A 20,566-nucleotide genomic window follows, 5' to 3' on the forward strand; every position below is an offset into this window, starting at 1 on the left:
GGAGGAGGGCCTGGGGCTGGAGGAAGATCAAGGGCTGTTGTTAAGGGAGATTTTCCTGATCACTGTTCGGTCAGTCGGTCCAGGGTGGCCCAGCATCCAGGAGAGCAAACAGCACTGCTCACCCTAGCAGCCTTCATGAGAAGAGAAGAGAGATACACAACTTTTGTGTGTATCACGGAATGTCTGAGAAGCAGCAGTTTCCTAGCCGTACAGCAAGACTGTCCCTCCACAGTTCCAAACCGGACAACTCCCCTGCAGTCCTTTCGCCAGTGGAAGAACCTGCATCTGTCCTCCAGATCAAATGGAGTATATCAACGCAGCAGAGCCAGGGCTAGCCCCTCTCTGTCTAGATGAACCCAGCAGAGCCTGGGCTATCCCCATTCTGTCTATATGAACCCAGCAGAGCCAGGGCTATGCCCTCTCTGTCTATATGGACCCAGCAGAGCCTGGGCTAGCCCTCTCTGAGTGATCAGAGAGCCTGGGAAGATACAAGCTTGCCCACGCCATTCACTTCTTGCCTTCCCCTCCCAACCCTGCTTGTCACTTCTCCTGGAAAGTCCTTCCAGATGGACCCTATAACCCATAACCAGGGCAGTGTTGATGTAATGAAGTCCAGGAAGCCATGGCAATCCCACGGTGGTTCTGACCCAACCCCAGATGTCAGTCACCCCACCCCCACCCCACCCCCCACCCCCGCCTCAGCTGTGGTGGCTGCGGTGGCTTCCTGGGCTCCTTTGTTCTCGCTTCTCCACTGATGGTCCAGAAGCATCTTTTTGGCTAGTTTGTTACACTGTATTTCCCATCGTCCTCTTTACTCCCTTGAATGTCGATAGGTCTCCCTTCCACCTCAACAAAACACAAAACAAAAAGCTGACAACAACAAAAATTTACAAACCCCTTCAAAACCAGGCACTTAATGTTCTTTCTTCTTTTGTAAAAATATTTTATCACCATAGCTCCTCAGTACATATTTTCTGATAATTAGAGTTTATTTGTTATCTGAAAAAACTAATGCTTTTCAAATGAATTTTAATGTTTAGTATTTATTTTTAAAATAGCGAATAAGAAAAAAAATGAAAACAAATACATTGTGTTCCAGTAAAGCTTTATTGATAAGCATTGAAATTTAAATTCTAGACCATTTTCATTTACAAACAATGCTATTCTCTCTTTTTTCTCCTAGACATTTAAAATTGTAAAGTTGTACTCAGAAGACAGAAACAGGTGAATCTCTGTGAACTCAAGGCCTGATCTGTATATTGTTCCGGCCAGGGCTACATAACAAGACTGTGTCTTAATATATAGAGATAGATAGATAGATAGATAGATAGATAGATAGATAGATAGATAGATAAGGATATATGTATCCTTACATGGCTCAGTTTAGTAAAGGGGCTTACTGCCAAGACTGGCAAGCTACATGCAGTCCCCTAGAGAAGAGGACACACACTTTTGAAAGCTGTCCTCTGACTTCCACACTTGTCTCTCTCTCTCTCTCTCTCTCTCTCTCTCTCTCTCTCTCTCTTTCTTCTCTCTCTTTCTTTCTCTCTCTCTCTCTCACACACACACACACACATATACCATAAATAAATAAATATCTATATAAATAAATAAATATATAAATAAATAAATAAATATTTTAAAAGTTATCCTTAGTACATAAACCATTCTAAAACAGTAGGCTAAGGAAGTGTGTATGAAGTGCTTGCCATGCAAGCATAAGGACCTAAGTTCAAATCCCCAGGGTTCATATAGCATGAGTCTGTACAGTGTCCTAAGGCAATAGAGGAGTTAGAGACAGGAGAATTAACAGAAGATCATAACCTTCTCTCTTGGGCATATGCAGCTGTGAACAACAAAAGGAATCCGTCTCAAACAAAGTAGAAGGTAAGAAATGGCACCAAGGTTGTCCTCTGACCTTCACACATGTGCTGTGGCACACACATGCACATGTATATATGTGCATACGTGTATGCACATCATGTACAGACCAAAACACACACATACACAAACTTGCAGTGTTTTGGACCATTTTTTTTTTTTTTGGCCACTGATATAAGGGATCGGGTCACTCGAGTGTTCTGTGTCCACTTGAGTATGTTACATGGCCCCCCGACTTCTGGTACTTCAGGGCTCAAAGCTGAAGGGCAGTGTTTGTCAATAGGTTGTGCCCCTCAAGGTCTGGATGACGGATGGTGAGGGGCTGAAGCAGGGCAGTATTGACAGGATGCACAATGGAGGCTGTCTGGGAGATGTGTGTTTTAGAATTAAACTCAGAAGAACCCAGCAATAGAGCCACACAATAAGGAGCAAGCAGGGTTCTGGTGAGATGGCTCAGCGGTTAAGAGCACTTACTGCTCTTCCAAAGGTCCTGAGTTCAAATCCCAGCAACCACATGGTGGCTCACAACCATCCGTAATGAGATCTGACGGCCTCTTCTGGTGTGTCTGAAGACAGCTACAGTGTACTTACATATAACAATAAATAAATCTTTGCTGGGCAGTGGTGACACACGCCTTTAATCCCAGCACTTGGGAGGCAGAGGCAGGCAGATTTCTGAGTTCGAGGCTAGCCTGGTCTACAGAGTGAGTCCCAGGACAGCCAGGGCTATACAGAGAAACCCTGTCTCAAAAACACACACACACAAAAAAAGGAGCAAACAGAAGGGTGTCCCAAGTTCAAGTTCAGGTTAGAAATGAGATGTCCCCGCTTCAGAGGCTACTCTGAGCCCTTACTGAGCAGCAAGGAAGCAGGGTACAGCGTCTTGAGAGCAATTCCATTGTTAGCCTTGTAGTAGTCATCTTTTAACAATCCCATACCTAAAGACAGCCTACGTGATGGTAGCCACCCCGCCACCCTCTTGCCCCTCCCCCACTCTTGCTGACTGCCGCTTTCCCAGAAGCCTCCTCCCACTCTGATGGCTTCTGTTTGCTTGCTGTATGTTAGTTCTTGTGCCGATAACCATAGCTGCTTGTGTTTTCACAGCTGCGACAGTCATGCCATGGCCAGAAAACAACATTTAATAATGCTCCTCACCCAAGGCCACTTATAGACTCTCCCTTTCAGAGTTAAAGAGGGAGTAGTATTGGTAAACAGAGCCTCCCACAGTCAGATGCCCCTTCCAGGTGTCGACAGTAGGAGGACTTAACCTAACCCTAACCCTAACCCTGCTGACTGGATGGTCTAATGCAGGGTGTTACTCTACACAACCTGCAGCCCCCATCAGCATGTAGGGCAGTGGTCCTCCATCTTCCTGATGCTGCCACCCTTTAAAACAGTTCCTCATGTGGTGGTAATCCCAATCATGAATTTATTTCATTGCTACTTCTTAACTATAATTTGCTACTGTTATGAATCGTAATATAAGTACCCTGTCATGCTAAGTCAGCGCTAAGTGATGTCTTCCAAAACGGATCACAAAACATAAACAAAGTGACCCCATCTTAGAGGACACTGAGGTGGCAGGGTCTAAGAGGCTGACTCTTGTGCAAGCGAATGCACTCTTGCTGTTTGCTCCCAAACCACATCTCATTGTCCAGTACAGAGGTCGGAAGCTTTCATCCCCATTGTTAAGAAATGTTACATTACCATAAGACTGCATAAATCATCAGCGTTGCCTGGCCAAGCCCTTCCCACTCGCCCATTTCCAGAGGATGCTTTGCAATGTGAGTTTTCAGTAGAAAACTGGGTTGATTTGTTTTATAGTTTAGCATATTACTTGGGTGGCAAGAAGACCAACTTAAGTCAGAAACTCCGTGTGCTATACATGTGTGCTATACGGCCTGCAGAAAGATGAGACTGGAGGATTGACTGTGTATCAAGTATCCCGTCCCTAATTTTCATGCTGTGGACTTGATCTTTTTTATTATTATTACATTTATTTATTTAGGATGGGATGTACATGCTCCAGCATGCAATTAAAGATTTAAAACAAACAGACAAAGAGAACAAAAATACTTCAGACTTGTGTTTTGGGGCTGGAGAGATGGTTTGGAAGTTAAAACAATGGTTGCTCTTTGTGATTCCAGATCCTGTTCCCAGCACCCACGTGGTAGTGCAAACATTCTGTAACTCCAGTCCTAGGGGATCCACTGCCCTCTTCTGGTCTCCACAGGCATTGCATGTATGTGGTACACAGACATACAGGCAGAACACCCATCATATAAAATAAAAATAAAGGTTATTTTTAAAATCATTCTTTTAAAAAAAGATTAGTTCTCTCCTTCTACCATGTGGGTCATCAGACTGAGGTCAGGCACTGCAGCAAGTGGTTTTTCCCACTGCTGGCCTCATGCCCTATTTTTTAACTCTTGACTTTCTCCTTCCATGGCATCCCATTTCAATTTCAGTAGCATATTTTCTCTTTCTAAAAGGTTTTAAGAAATTTACTTGGTGGACATCATTAGTAAATCTGAACTTTTGGAGGCTTGGGAGTAATGCTAGGGATCAAATCCAGGTGTTCCTACATGCCCGAGCAAGCATTCTGCCACAGAGATACATCCCAAGGTTTATGTCTAAAATTATTTAGCTGTGTTCTGTGATCGTGTGCCAAAGAAATCTATTAAATTGGTACATGGGGGAATGGGCAAGAAGATGACTCTTTAGCTGAAATGTAAGGCTTTGCAAAGGTCGTATCAATACCGTAAGACAAATAGTTGACTAGTTACCAATATAGAGTAGAGGTTCTTCCAAGTTTAGTGCAGAAGTGGTGTTTTATTTATTTTTTTCATTCATTCATTCATTCATTCAATCTTTATTGGATACTAGTGATTGAACCCAAGACCCAGTACATATGAGCCATGCATTCTACCCCTAAGCTGCACCTCAACCCTAAATCTTTAGGTACAAAAATTGTAACATTCTAGCCGAGCAGTAGTGGCGCATGCCTTTAAATACCAGCACTTTGGGAGGCAGAGGCAGGCAGATTTCTGAGTTCAAGGCCAGCCTGGTCTACAGAGTGAATTCTAGGACAGCCAGGGCTACATAGAGAAACCCTGTCTCGGGAAAAAAAAAATTATAACACTCTCCAAGGGGAATCTCTCCCCTTTCTTTACTCCAAACTTTTATTCATCCATCTCCCCTCCTGAGCTGATTCCATTCCAATGATTAAACATATACAAGGACAGTGATTGGCATAAGGAAGCAAGCCTTCTATGCTCTACAGTTTCAACCTGTGGGTTACATTGTGTGCTTTTGGCCTCCCTAGTTTACAGAAGGGGAGAGTGAGGCCTGAAGAGCATAATGTAATGGCTTTTCCAATGCCACATAGCAAGTTCACCGCACGTGTGTGTGTGTGTGTGTGTGTGTGTGTGTGTGTGTGTCCCACCAAGCAGCCCCTGTGGGGTCGAACTGATCCTCCACCTTTCCTTCCCCCACCCCTCCCCCATGTTACTCCAAACCCCGACAAACTCACTGGTTGCTAATCCACTGAGCCTGCCTGGCTCTGCATGTCCTGTATCTGAGCCTCTCTGGTCACTTGTATGATTTCCTGGTTCCTACCTCACTCAATATTCCATGTTACCACCAGCTTTTCAGATTGAAGGCAGCTTAACACATGAAGCAAGTGGTGGGTGGGTGTGCCCAAGTAGACTGTGGTTCACTCCTTTCCTGAGCATAGAGCGTTTACAGGAGTGGGCATCTCTTCTGAATTCATGTCTAGTTCTGGAGTGGCCCCCTTCAGTTAATGCCCACTGAGGCTGAAGTCTGCTCCACCATCGTCTCCTCCCTAGATTGTGAGAGTGCCTGAGCCAGATGTTCATTCTGCAGATTTGCCTCAGGCTCAGCCCATTCTTCACCTAGATATGGAGGTTTCTATAGCACAAATCTGGTTTCCACAAACTACCTGACACCTCTGTGACTTCCAGTAGCTCTTGTATGAAGCTCACAGACTAATCTGACCCCTGCTTGCCCAGCATCCTTGGGTGGGTGTCTCAGACCCTTTACGTCTTGCAGAACCCACTGTGGCTTCTCCCGGAAGTCTCTCCTTGCCTTGCTTCTGAGCCCTTACTGGCTCTCCACAGTAAGTAAGTAAGTCTTTGTGTTTACCTGGTACTTACTTGCCTGTCTTCTTTGCCACCCGTGTGTGGTATAACTGTTGCAGCCCTAGGAGCAGAGTCAAAGCTCAGTAAGCATCTCTTGCCTGAGTAAAGCGAAATCATTCATTTCGTTTTAATTTTTCAGCAGTGTAGATGTGCGTATTTTCAACCTTCATTATCGGCGTTTGCTTGTATTAGTGACTTGAAAAAAGTGTGTGTGTGTGTGTGTGTGTGTGTTCATGTATGTGCACATGTTGGGAATATGTATGTATGTTTCTGGGGACATTGGTGATGGCCAAACAACAGTCCTGGCATGCTTATGTCAATTTTGCTGGGACAATTGCAGAGCCCACTGTGAGTCTCCCAGCCAGCTGCATCCTTCTGTAGCAGCCTGAGGCCACGGGAGCTGGTGTCCAACAGAGCAAGAAGGATGAATGAATATCTAACCTGTTTCCTAGTGCTGTGCTGCCTCTCAGTTATCTGTTAGCATGAGCAGGAAAAAAAAATAAAGGACAAAGCTGCTTGTGGGAAAAAAATAGGAAGTTTTATTTTTAAAAAGTTTTTTTAATTTTAGGGTTAAAAAATAAAGTTTTGTTATTTTATTTTCCTAAGTTTTAATAATTAAGAAGAAAATGACCGGGGTCTCCCATCCATTGAGATGGCTCAACAGCTAAGAGCAGTGACTGCTCTTCAAGAGGTCCTGAGTTCAATTACCAGCAACCACATGGTGGTTCACAACCATCTGTAATGAGATCTGATGCCCTCTTCTGGTGTGTCTGAAGAGAGTGACAGTATACTCATATACATAAAATAAATAAATAATTAAAAGAAGAAGGGGGAGGAGGAGCAAGAAGAAGAAGAGGAAGAGGATGAGGAGGAAATAAAAGAGGAAGAAAATGACAGGATCAGAATTCCTTGTAAAAGAATATAGTCCTAGATGTATTTAACATGTCCCATCTTTGGCCTACTGTCAGGGTTTAATGTGCATTTTCTGTTTCCAGAGGTGACCTTGAAGGTGCACATTAGTGACGCCAGCACCCACCAGCCCATCACAGATGCACTCATTGAGATCTTCGCCAGCCAGGTGTCTGTTGCCTCTGGCACATCCGGCACAGATGGGGTTGCTTTCATCAAGTTCCCTTACAAGCTGGGAAATCAGCTGATTGTCACCGCCACAAAACACGCCTACGTGCCAAACTCTGCCCCGTGGAAGCCCAAACGATTACCGGGTAAGTGCTTGCCTTTCTGTAAGACAGACCTCCAGTGGGTCCGTGGCTGGTGATGAGATCGGATTCGAGGTAAGAGTCAGGCAGGGAAATCTATGTGCCAATTCTGTGAGTCACCTTCTTGTGTGCCATTATGTGGAGGGATGCTGGGGTATGTTGAGTGTATGAAGCTAGCTGGAGCTCCACCTTGTTGTACACACACAGAGGTCACAGGTGCTCCATTGTGCCCATTTTTTCTGTGCTATGCCGTGTGCATGTTGACCAGCAGCACTGTGAGCTCTGTACTCTAGGGTACAGCATCCTCTCTACTTCCTAGAAGTCATAACTGTCCAGAGCTTCCCAGAGAGTAAAGAACAGTGGCCCCCTCGCCTGGACCAGAAGCCTTCCTCATTGCTGCAGCAGGCATCTGCTCAGAGCAACGTGATGAAGGATGTGTTAATATGTTGACATATGGTTTAAAAGAAAGTCTCTTGTGGTGGGAAGGCATGGCAGAAAGAGCATGAGGAGGCTGGCCACCCATAGTCTGGAAGCAGAGAATAAGGAGCTTTCTTTTTCATATGCAGCCTAAGACCCCAACCCCTGCCCATATTCAGGGCAGATCTTGTCGCAGCAGTTAACCTAGTGTAATAGCCCTTCACAGATGGTCCAGATATTTTTCTCTTTGGTGGTTCTAGATCCTGTCAAGTTGAAAATAAATAACACCATCACAGGATAGAACCCATGGAAGGTCAGCAAAATATGTAAATAACACCATCACAGGATAGAACCCATGGAAGGCCAGCAAAATATGTAAAGCTCTTTTCGCTAGATTCCAGCTAAAGGAAATGTTTGGCATCCCCAAAGTATCGTTGGACATGTTGGGGGTGAGGTGGGCAGAGACTATCGGACTGTATCTGAATAGCAGCTGTACAAGGTAGGGTCGTGTTGCAGTTTATACAGACTTCAATCCCAGACCTGGCAAACACTGAACCAGGAAGCTCTAGTCACAATATCTTCAACAATTAATTAATATATGCCTCTATTTTGTGTGGGCTTGTTTAGAGACACTGCTGAATAAACACAGTTGACTTGCTAACATTGGGCTCAAGTGCTCAGCACCATAACCTTTATCTGAGCAATATTTATTATCATCTGTTCTCCCCATAAGGCACACTCTAGCCTCTCCTCACATTCAGGCCTTCAGCACTGTACATGGGGGCCACTTAAAATAGTGAAGTCACCAGCAGAAAGCACACATGTGAAGAGCCTGGCACAAAGAAATAGAGAGAAGGTGTTCAAGGGAGAGCTGAGGCAAGCAGGCAGCCTGTGGCCCCATCAGACATGAGCACACAGGGACTGTAGATGTGGGGGGATGGTAAGAACAACATTTAGCAAGTGTGTCCATTTGTAAATACAGGACCCCATACATGGTGAGAATCAGACATCTAATGGCTTTCATTTTGACTCTATTAATAGGATTTGAAGAAAAAAAATGTTTTCATAATGTCCATTTTCTTGAATGAGTCTGATAATGGGAACAAGACAGTTTAACTGAAAGCGTTTTGGATATACCATGAAAACACCTGGAATGGAGAACAGTCTTTTGCTAGCTGCCCCACCTGAGTGGGCCCATCGGGGTTGTCAGAGCCTGTGTTTCTAGCTTCTGAAGTGGAATTAATTGGACTGAATCATTTCAAAAGACCTTCCATGCCTTTGGTTATTTGCTGACCTTTTCAATATAATAAAGGCTCTCCTAACTAGCACGTAAAACAAGTGTTAGCCTGGCCTCTGGTGAAAAGCTGAGTAAACTGCTGTTTTACTGTGTATTTTTAGAAGTTGGGTCTCACACTTCTGGTATTCCAAACAACTGAGGAGAAAAAAAAGGCAAAAGAGCTGGGAGTTCTGAAATAGGATGAGAGATCGAGGCTGGAATGCCTTCTCCACTGCGTGTTCCAAGTTACTAAAACTCGGAACATTCTTGTGAGAGCTTGGAGTGAATTTCTTTTCTCATCCTTAGTAATAACTCCTAGAAGATGTGTTAGGTTTTCTCTTTTCCCTGGGAAGGGGTGTAGACTAGAGAAAAGGATCTTAGCAGACAAGTCTAACAGAGAGACACAAACACGTCCACATGAGCCACTCTGTTTACTAATCTCTGGGGCTGGACTCCATCTCTGTCGATGGTAGCTCTTCCCATTGCTCTGGTAAAGGAATGGTGGTCCAGGACTCCTGCACTGCTCTCTGACCAGGTTAGTTGGCCTCTTGAAAAACACCCACCACATTGCTAGTACTATCTTAAAATGCATGTGCCCTGTGATGCTTGTACCCTAGAGCCCATTAGCATTCCTTCCTGCATAAAAGAGAAGCTGTTGAGGCCCTGAGGAGTTCTTAACAGTTAATCATTGCTGGGGAGAAAGTGTCCTTCCCCAGTGATGTAGCCATTGGTAAGTTGAGCATGCGCCTCTAAGTAGTCCCTACCAGGCTCTTGCAGGTAACCCTGATTAAACTCAGTGGCTTATAAAACATAGCAAAATATATGAAAGATGGGTGGGAACTGGCTGGGAAGGAGAGACTGGTCAGCAGCAGTAGGGGATTGAAGGACAATGGCCTGAAAATGACCAAATTACACTGTTTGCATGTGTGAAGTTATCACAGAATTTGTAAATTAAAATTGCACATGGCAGACCCAATTACATAGTGCACTGCCTAAAATCCTTGAGTGACACACAGAGCCTCCTGCCTTGGTGACTTCTCCCTTTCATATCGTGAGTTGGCCAGCCTGTGGAGTTGTTCCCTGAAGGTGTCTAGTTGGCACTTTCACCCTCTCTGTGTGTTCTCTCTTTACCATGTCTATGTAAAAAATTTGTGTTTTATCTTGAAAACCCCAAGTGGGATGAATTTACTCCAGAAGTCCTCAGATTCCCTGGGCAAAACGAGATGTTCCTAGCTCTCTGGTTTTTTTTTTTTAAAAAAGGCCAAGTTATAACTCAATGACAGAGTATTTGCTAGCATGTGAGAGACCCTGGGTTCCATCCTTAGTACTAGGGGTTGTGGGGGTGGAGATCCTGAATATCTCCTTAGTGTGAAGAGCCTTCAGTCAACACCCTCTCCAGAGTGGATAAAAATACCCTGTCCTGGAAGCTCTGTGGGCCTCTCAGCCACCTCCCATCCCTGAAGCAGTCTATAGACTTGGGTCCATAGCCAGCTGCGCCTGCTCCCTGCAGCCCTTGCTGCGCATGGCAGACCTATTACAAATACTGCATGGCTTGCTTCCCTCTAAAAAGTAAGATTTGAGAAACAGTTTGTCAGGGCAGCGTCCCTGTAGATGGAAAGGCCAAAATGGTCCATGTGAGACAAACTTTCAAAGCACATTGCCATGATACCCTAGTGTCTTAGCCCCTGTTCTGTTGCTGTGGAGCAACCCCGTGACAAAGCAAGCCTAATAAAACAAAATATGTAATTGGAGGTTTGCTTGCAGTTTCAGAGGGCTAGTGCATTATCATCATGGCAGGAACTGGAGCAGAAGCCAAGAGCATTGCATCCTGATCTTCAAGCAGAGAAGAGGGGAGGCTAAGGAAGAAGGGAGAGAGAATCCTGGCATGGGCTTTTGAAACCTCAGAGTCCAGCCCCAGTGACATATTTTCTCCAATAAGGCCACACCTACTCCAACAATGTCCCACCTCCTAATCCTTCTAATCCTACCAGAGAGTTCCACTCCCTGGTTTGGTTTGGTTTGGTTTGGTTTGGTTTGGTTTGGTTTGGTTTGGTTTAGTTTGGTTTGTTTTGGCAGTGCTAGGGATGGAACCCAAGGCCTCAGACATGCTAAGCAAGTGTTGTTATATCATTGAGCTAAATCCAAACTTATCCAAAATTTTCCTTTTTTTTTTTTGAGTCTTACTGAATGACAAAATATGACTTAAAAGTAACTGTGCCATCTAAGTAGATCTTGAATCTTCAATCCTGCCTCAACCTCCCAAATAGCAGATAATTTTCATGTACCATAAAACATACCATTTTGGATACTATGGAAATAGCTCAGTCAGTAAAACATTTGCTGAGCAAGCATGAGGACCAGACTTTTGATCTCCATAACCAAAGTAAAACACAAGGCCTGATGTTGTACACTGTAGTCCTAGAACTGAGGAGACAGAGACGGGAGAGTCTCTCACCATGTTTTCCAGCTAGTCTTGTCAAACAGTGGGCTCCAAGGTCAATGAGAGACATGTCTCAAAAAATAACATGGAAAGTAATAAAGGAAGTCACTGATGCTGGCCTCTGACTTCCATGTGCACATAAACACATATGCACCTACACACACACACACACACACACACACACCCCAAAACCCACCATTTAAAAAATTTACACTTCAAAATACCTGGCTAGCTCAGTTGGTAGAGCATGAAACTCTAAATGTGTGTCCTTCATGATTTTGTTCCTCTATAATATCCCCTTCATCTGTTTCCAGCACATTCCAGAACCCTCTATTAACTCTGTCCATTAGTTCTGACTTCCTAGTCCCCATCCTTCCAGCTCCTAGCAACTTCTAAATTGCCTTCTGTCTCTGGCTTCGCCTGTTCTAAAGAGCACATATAAACAGAATCAGACAGTATGTGGCTTCTATGCCTGTCATCCTCAGCATGTTTTCAAGGCTGTGATAATTAACTTGATTGTCAACTTGGTAGGAATTTTCTAGGAAAAGAGCCTCTGGCCATGCTGTAAGGGGTCTTCTAGATTAAGTTAGTTGGGAAGACCTACCTCAGCTCCACTTGGCACCATTCTTGGCACCAGGCTTGGATCCTGAGCCGAATTAACAGGGAAAGCATCCTGTGCAGGAACACTCATAGCTCTGTACTCCCTAACTGTGACCTACAGCTTCAAGTTCCCCCACCATGATTTCTCCACCATATTAGGCTGTACTCCTAAACTGTGAACCCAAATAAACTCTTCCCTCCTTATGCTGCTTTGGTCATGTATTGTCACTCAACAAGGTAAGCAACTAATACAATAGGCCATCCTTCCTGTAGTACATGTCAGTTCTCTATAACATACAAATGTTCATAATATATTCATAATGCCAAACTCAGTTAACAAACACTGATTTGGGTTAATTCCTCTTTTGCTGTTAAAGACATACATGTGTAAACATACATGCACACATTTTTGCACAAACATGCCTCTGTGCTTTTGAGCTCTCATTTGGCAGGGAACTTGCTGGGCCACTGGTCATTCTGTGTTGAATATCAGAGGAACTGTCAGATCACCTTCTACAGCAGTGAAGTGCATTCTTATGTTTGCTATGGCACTGGCCACCTTCTGCTTGTTCTCTGGCTGTTTCCTGTGGGATGTAGTCCTGTATGAGTAATCGTGAAGGCACAAAGCACATACCCCATTTATATGTTCTATTCTGGATACAGCTTGGAATGGTCTTGAAGTATAGCTATATCTAAGTGCACTGCCTGGGTGGAGGGGGTGAAGAAGAGTGCAGGCAGCGCCTCTGAGGGCCTATGGAGAACCAGCACTGAGCCTGCTAACATTTCATCTTTCTAGGTCTTGATATTCTCATAGAAATTAGTGTTACTTCCTGATGTCATAGTGTATATACATAGTCCCAGCATGTGAGTTTCACTGGAACTTCCAGGTCAACCTCAGCTACAGAGTGAAGTGCTGAATCAAAAATCAATCAACCAATTAATTAATTAATTGGCTGGGGAAGAAAGCTCAGGCAGTAAAGAGCTTACTGAGATGGCAGTTGCTTACTAAGTTACCCAGGCTGGCCATGATCTCACCTTAATACCACCCCCTAGCCATGTTAAAAAGCTGACTGAGATAGGATACTAGCAATCCCCGTTCCGAAGAGGCAGAGACAGGGAGATACCTGGAGTCCACTGGCCAGACAACCTTACCTAACCAGTGAGGCCCAGGCCAAGAGAGAAACTGTGTCTCAAAAGAACAAGGTAGACAGTTCCTGAAGAATAGTACCTGAAGTTGACCTCTGGCCTACACACACACACATATACACAACACATTCACACAACACACACACACATACACACACACATACACACAACACACACACACCCCACCATACAGTACAAAACAAGTAGGTGGGTTATTTTTAAGATGCTAAAGAAGAGATAACTTCTCATTACTTTCTGGCTTGACTTGGCTCCTCTCTTAACTTGGTGATGAAGTCCAGGGCCCTTTGAGCTTTCATCCATGTAGCATGGTAGCTGACCGAAGGCACCGGAATGCAGATCCCAGCCCCTGCATCTATCATCTGGGTGATATCTGGACAATCGCTTCCTCATCTATAAATCCATTTCATTACTGAAGACTGAGCACCCACTTCTTAGAGTTGTTCTGATACTTGGATAAAGTACCCAAGCTAGTGACCCTGGAGTGACATCTATCTGCCCTGTCAGTGAGAGCCTGCAAATCTTAGTCTGTGGTAGAATTATTTGTTTTGTTTTGTTTTCCTCGAATTGCCTGTAACAGAATACCTGACAAAAGCAACTGCGAAAAGGAAGAATTCATTGCAACTCACATTTAAAAAGAAATGTTAGCCGCTGTCATGGGGAAGCTTAGCTGCAGTGGGATGAGGCATCCAACCACATTGTGTCCTAGCTGCAGTGGGATGAGGCATCCAACCACATTGTGTCCACGGTTGGAAAGCAAAAGACAGACAGGAAATGCCATGGCCTGCCCCAGTGATGCACTTCCCCTAGCAAAGCTCCTACCCCTAAAAGTGCATGCCACTTCAGAACAGCGCCACCAGCTGGGGACATAGTGTTCAAGCCCACTTCACAGCCTAAAGCGCATCTGCCGGGAAACTTGTGGACTTTGAGAATCTGCGTTAAAAGTCCAGATGTTCACAGGGCTGAGGGAGAGGGCGGGGTGGCAGGCATGGGGAAGTGGGAGGCAACAGGGGTTTGTTTTTGTTGTTTTTGTTTGTTTCTTTGTTTTTTGGAGGGGAAACTGGGAATGGAGAAATTTACATGTAAATAAAGAAAATATCTAAAATAAATAAATAAATAAATAAATAAATAAATAAATAAATAAAAGTCCAGATGTTTAGGTTGTAATCTTAAAGTAGTATAATTTGTATCATGTTATTACTCCTGAGTTTGGGGAAAACGTCTTGGAACATACTGCATACATGAACCTAAACACATATTTTAGAGTCTTTCTTAATGCTTATACCTAACATTTCGTGCGTGTGTGTGTGTGTGTGTGTGTGTGTGTGTGTGTGTGTGTATACCCATATAGTGTACACATAATAACTTTTAACATACTCCAGTGTCATAGGGCCTTGTTACATCACTAAATATACCTTACAAGGGAAAAGGAATGGGGAGCTAATTGAATCAAGCAAACAATGCCTGGATTTTTTCCCCAGCACTCACGTAAAAAACCTGGGAATGGTGGTGCATGTTTGTAATCCTTACCCAGAGGATGTCAAGACAGGCAGATCCCTGAGGCTTGTAAGCCAACTCTGGTCTAATCTGATCAGTCCTGGTAAGAGGCCCTGTCTCCCCCCCAAACAAAGTGGACAGTCCTGAGGTTCTGACTGTGGACACAACACTCAAAGTTGACCTCTGACCTCCACACATTTGCACATGTCCCTTCCCCTCAAAAAACCAACTTTTTTCAAGTTGATTATGGCAAGACGAGTTATTACAAGAGGATTCCACTACTGGCATTTTGAGGGTGTTTCACTAATCTTTTGGAAAAATCAATATTGGTGATTGGTTTGAAATCAAAAAGTAGGAAGCTTGCAGCGTTCCTAGACAGAGTGGGCAGGCTTCTGGATCGGAATGTCAAAGTTTCCTTACATCCATTTTGTCGCTGCAGTGTTTTCCTCGCTGAGCCTTGGCCTGCTTCCCGAACGCTCTGCTACGCTGATGGTCTATGAAGATGTGGTCCAGATAGTCTCAGGGTTCCAAGGTAGGTCTCATATTTAGAAAGAGAAGCAACATTGATTCTTCAGCCCAATGTTAACATTTGACGAGCAACATTCTTCTTATTGGATGGTGGCAACAGTGAATTTATCCATAGCTGGAATGCAACGTTTGTTGCGCCTGTGAGAAGTCTGCATTTCAGCCATAAGTTGACTGTAACATTACTTCTTCCAGAACCATCCTCTAAGTTATGTGGGAAAAGGAAAGGGCCTCTCTGCTTAGCTCCCCATCATGTCTCTTTCCTAAGAAAAGATTCTGATTATTATTTGGGTCACAGTCCTGGTCCATGTTGCCCAGTCAACACGGTCCCTCACAACAGCTAGAAAGGGGGAGGGGACTCGTCTTGCTTGCCTTTTACTTTTTAATGTGCTTCACGGTCATTGTAACCCTCATCTCACCCCAACCATGACTGGCTCTGAAGATGTGCTAATATGGAAGGTTCTGGGCACTTGCCCTCTTTCAATCGGTATTGGGTTTCAAGTTGGGAAAACCCTCACACAGATCATTCTGCGCTCAGATCATTTCCCTCCATCGTGTGCTAGAGAACCATGCTGTTTCCTATCACTGCTGAGTGCTGATTTGTTGTGGTGCTTACGTTTGCCTCCATTTTCCTAAGGTTCAGTTTTGTGGGTTCATATAAAAAAGGTATGTGTTGGGGTTAGTGAGATGACTCAGCAGGTAAGAGCACCGACTGCTCTTCCGAAGGTCATGAGTTCAAATCCCAGCAACCACATGGTGGTTCACAACCATCCATAATGAGATCTGACACCTTCTTCTGGTGGTTTGAAGACAGCTACAGTATACTTATAATAAATAGAGAATAAATAAATCTTTTAAAAAAAAAAAGTGTGTGTTGGAAACACAGCTTAAGAGTGGCTGCTTATACAGAGGACCCAAGTGCGGTTTCCAGCATCCACACTGGGCAGCTCACAACTGCCCGGAGCTTTTGTTCTGGGGTAATCCAACCTCACCCTCTTCTTGCCTTTTTAGGGCACCTACACACAAAGGTGTACACACCCTTAAGACACATACACATAAATAAAAGGTAAGTTCTTTATTATGCCTGAATATGTACAGACCTTTACTGACATTATTCCCTCATGGGACAATATAATAACTACTTACATAGCAATGTACTGGGTATGATTTAAAGGCTATGGAGCATATACCTGTGGTCTATACAAAAACCACTGTGCCATTTTCTATGAGGAACTGGGACATCTTGGAATTTTTGGTAGCCACACAGGGTGCCCCGCATATATGCAGAGACCAGTGTACTTTCTTCTTTAATGATGATACCATGCTGTACCCATCATTCTGAATCTCACCTATCTATATGGCATTAGAACATGAAGCATGTTCATTTATTTCTTCATTAGTGGGGAGCTGCAGGGAGATGTGAAGACTCTAATGTATAGCTACTGATTTTAGAGGATGGATTTGAAAACAAATGGAAGTGTCTGAAGCATAAGACTTAAGTTTCAGAGAGAAACAGAGGTGTATATTTTAATGTCACCTCACAGTAAAGTTGTTATGTTTTTCTTTTTCACAAGAGACATCAGTGCTGGGCCTGCATCTCCCCTGACCACTCCATGGCCTAAGTCCATGGCCTCTATATCTACAGTTCATCTTCCATTAGCTTTGCTAAAGCTAGAGTCATTTAGCCAAGCCCCAAGACCTCAATTACCACTTCATCCTCTTGGTATCACCATGTCAACAGAGGTAACAAGTCGGTCACCTATTTTGAAACTGCCTCCCCTCACTTCCTTGATTGAATGCCTCAATTTTCTGTCTTGACTCTTGGTCACTCTTTGAGAAAATTAGTAGCTTCTTTGGGCCTGTGAGATAGCAACCAGGAAGAGAAAGGAGCAGAGCTTGGCCCCAGGAAGGCTAAATCAGCAGTCCAGCATGTGACAGACACAGGGAAAGGGAACACTCAAGGCATGAAGTGCAGCTTCTCGACTGCATCAACCCCACCCCTAGTGCAGTGACTTCAGAGCAGCATGCAGGCTGCAAGCATCTGCAGAGATCCACCCAGGTCCCATGAGCACACACATGGGCAACAGGAAAGAGCACAAATGTGCAGGACAGGGACTGGGAGTGTAAGGTGACTCGCCCAGGGAAGCCAGGCTTCCCATAACTGCTATCTCATAGGCCACTATAATACAGCCTCTCTCTGTCTGCTGAGAGTCCATCTGCATAGACTGTGTTAATAGCTCAGTTCAGTTTGTTTTGCTCCTTCCCATCTAGGATATCCCACCCCATCGTCTACATGGTCTTTAAACTCTCCACTCACAACAAGGACAGGCTGCAAACCAAACTCACCAGGCCTTCCTGTATCTCCTGAAGTGCAGGCTGGGTGTAACTCTAAAGTCCTAACCCACTTCCTACAGGGAGACCCAACCTCTTAAAGAGCCCCCAAACCCCCAAAACAGTGCCACAAAGCTACAGACCATGGTGTGGATGGCAGTTAACCGTAACATGGACCTTTCCTCATCGACTAAGTTGTTGTATCATCTTGGTTTCTGCAAACACAGGCCCTGAGCCTACTTCCTGACAGGCACCCAATGAGCCATTGAATAATTAAGTAAACTAATAATCAAATTCTGCCTGTTCCTTGTGCTTCCTATATAGACAGTTTCTTCATAATTGCTTTCTTTTCTTTGTTCAAGTGAATTCGGGCAGAGGGTACAGTTAATACACACACACACACACATACACACACACACAAACACACTCACACGTCCATGAGCACATGAGAAGGGGAGGTTGAAATACATTCAGATAGCTTTGTTATAATTAATTGATCAGTATATATCCACCCCTGCATCTAATCAGAAGCCACCTAAGAATCATTTCTTCCTTTCTGTCGTCTCATGCCCATACCGGCTTCCTAACATTACAGAGATTTGACTAATTTTATAATTTATCCTTCCCCAGTGAACTTGAAAGATTCAATTATATTGTTTCTCAACTCAACAAAGTTGAGGCAGGGCAGTATAATAACAATGCATCATTTAATTTTATTCAAAGCTTTTTCCTTACTGGAAGGAAGGACATAGGTAGTTGAGTAAATAGGAATCTTTGCCATCATTTGCTAAATCAGTTCCAAAACTAGTATGATACCAAATTTATGGGTGATACTTAAAGTGTTTTATCCTCCAGCTGGTCACAGTTTGTTGCTTATGCCATTTTTCAGTGGATATAAATTATTGCCTGCTCAGAAATGTAGCACTGTAAGCAGGTTACCCATGAGCGTACTGCACAGAAGCCATGACTCGCCAGCCCATCCTGGGAGGGTCCCCAAGCTTGATGATGGTTCACATAGAAACTTCATCCTACTGACTATGTGCAAGGTCACATGATGCTGCTCTAAAGGAAAGCCTGAACAGAGTAGGCATAAAGGCCACTAGGAGAGATGGATACCAGGGACAAAAGAGAAAGGAGGCCATTGTTCTCAGACAGATGCGAGAAATGTCAATCGAAGGTTTAACATAATGATATCCAAGTAAAATATGTTAATGAGAGCTTTTCTAAAAAATAAAAAATTATTATCCACCTGTCTTCTCTGTAGATATACTAGATGCAGGGCAGCAGTGGTGCATGCCTTTAATCTCAGCACTTGGGAGGCAGAGGCAGGTGGATTTCTGAGTTCAAGGCCAGCCTGGTCTACAGAGTGAGTTCCAGGACAGCCAAGGCTACACAGAGAAACCCTGTCTCGAAAAAAACAAAAACAAAAACAAAAAACACTAGATGGCATTTATGTAAATTCTATCCCTATACACCGAAAAACAAACCCAATTCTCATCAGGGTAGGCAGAGTAATGAGCATGTCTACAAACATAAGCTACACAATAAATGCATATCTCTAATGAAGTTGTCATGAGCAGTCAACAACCCTTGCATTTTAAAAGTGAGGCAAGTCGTTGTGCCATGAGTTTTGCTGTGGCTTTGTGAAAAAGGCTGACGACTCTGAGAGGAAAGGAGTAAGCTCACAAGTGACTGCCCAGTGAGGGGAATTTCTCTAAGAACGAGCTATATCTGGAAAAACGTTTTTACTTTTTAAATGCTAGCAAACTTCTTTCTGATTTGTCATCAAGACTGATAAGAGAATGAAATGAGAGAGCATTGGTAGTTCTCTTCCTAGAGAGTTTTGTGTGCATTGCTGAAGAACAGATCAGTTGGAATCTTCTGGAGAAAGGGTTAGGGAAGAAACAAGAAGCACAGACCAAGGTGCTGGGAGATGAAGGGGCTGCAGAGTAGCCGAATGGTTAGAGGACTTGCCACACAAGCTTGATGGCCTGAGTTCAGATCGTCAGAACTCATTCAGGAGACTGGCCCAGTAACACATAGTATGTGATGAAGTCCTCCCACGGGATTGTGGGAGGTGGACGGCAGACTATCCAGAAGCATGGGAAGCAGGCAGCCTGGCTTTGGTGAGTAAATGGCAAGACCCTGTCTCAAATGAACAAGGTTGAAGGCAAAAACCAACACCCAAGTTTACCCTCTGACCTCCTCATGTGCACACTGACCCCCAAGGTTACCCTCTGACCTCCTCATGTGCACACTGACCCCCAAGGTTACCCTCTGACCTCCTCACGTGCACACTGACCCCCAAGGTTACCCTCTGACCTCCTCACGTGCACACTGATCCCCAAGGTTACCCTCTGACCTCCTCACGTGCACACTGACCCCCAAGGTTACCCTCTGACCTCCTCATGTACACACTGACCCCCAAGGTTACCTTCTGACCTCCACATCCACACTGTGGCATACACATGCCTGTGATCATAACTTTTAAAAGATGTTAAGAGATAAAGGAGATCAGACTGGATCATCCTGCAGCTCCCACAGCCCCCAGAAGTTTCTTGTTCCCTGGATAATTTCTTTCTGCTCCACAAACCACTTACTGAGAGCCTCTTCTACCACACATGCCCACACCCTTAGCAATATCCTTGTCTCCTGTTTCAGAAGAGAAAATACAGTTCCTAGAGGATGGTGTCTTCATTTTTCTTCTTGTTTCTCCTCCTGTACATGGTGGCAGCATCGCCGCTCACTGCTTCTCTGTCCTTCACATCCCCAGTGGCTCCTGTTGCCCCTTCTCCAGCCCTTGTCCATGAGTGCAGACTCTTCCATCAGCATTCTCTGCCTTTCTTACAAGATGTTGTCCTTCAAAGAGAAACCTTTTTTACATTCCATTTTTCCCTCAGGCAAAATCCTAGGTTTCTTTTTCCTCTCAAACTTTGAGAAAAGAACAGTCACACTCTTCCACACAGGTCCCATTAAGCTCCCCTAAACTGTGCCTCATGCTGTTCTGAATTTTCACCTGTCTCTCCTACTCTACCATCTCTGGCTGCTTTGCCTCATG

At 44.3% G+C, this 20,566-nt stretch overlaps 1 protein-coding gene across 4 annotated transcripts in view; it reads left to right on the plus strand.

Moving 5' to 3' along the window:
- Fam171a1 (family with sequence similarity 171 member A1) overlaps positions 1-20,566 on the plus strand; it is a 128,277-nt gene that overhangs the window by 59,438 nt on the left and 48,273 nt on the right. For all 4 annotated transcript variants that reach the window (XM_031359630.1, XM_031359633.1, XM_031359631.1 and 1 more), the window contains exons 2-3: positions 7,037-7,264; positions 15,092-15,184. In XM_031359630.1, coding sequence (XP_031215490.1) covers positions 7,037-7,264; positions 15,092-15,184 — 321 coding nt within the window. The remainder of the gene's footprint in view (positions 1-7,036; positions 7,265-15,091; positions 15,185-20,566) is intronic.

Source organism: Mastomys coucha, unplaced genomic scaffold (genome assembly GCF_008632895.1).
Source record: "Mastomys coucha isolate ucsf_1 unplaced genomic scaffold, UCSF_Mcou_1 pScaffold7, whole genome shotgun sequence".
Taxonomy (NCBI): Eukaryota; Metazoa; Chordata; class Mammalia; order Rodentia; family Muridae; genus Mastomys; species Mastomys coucha.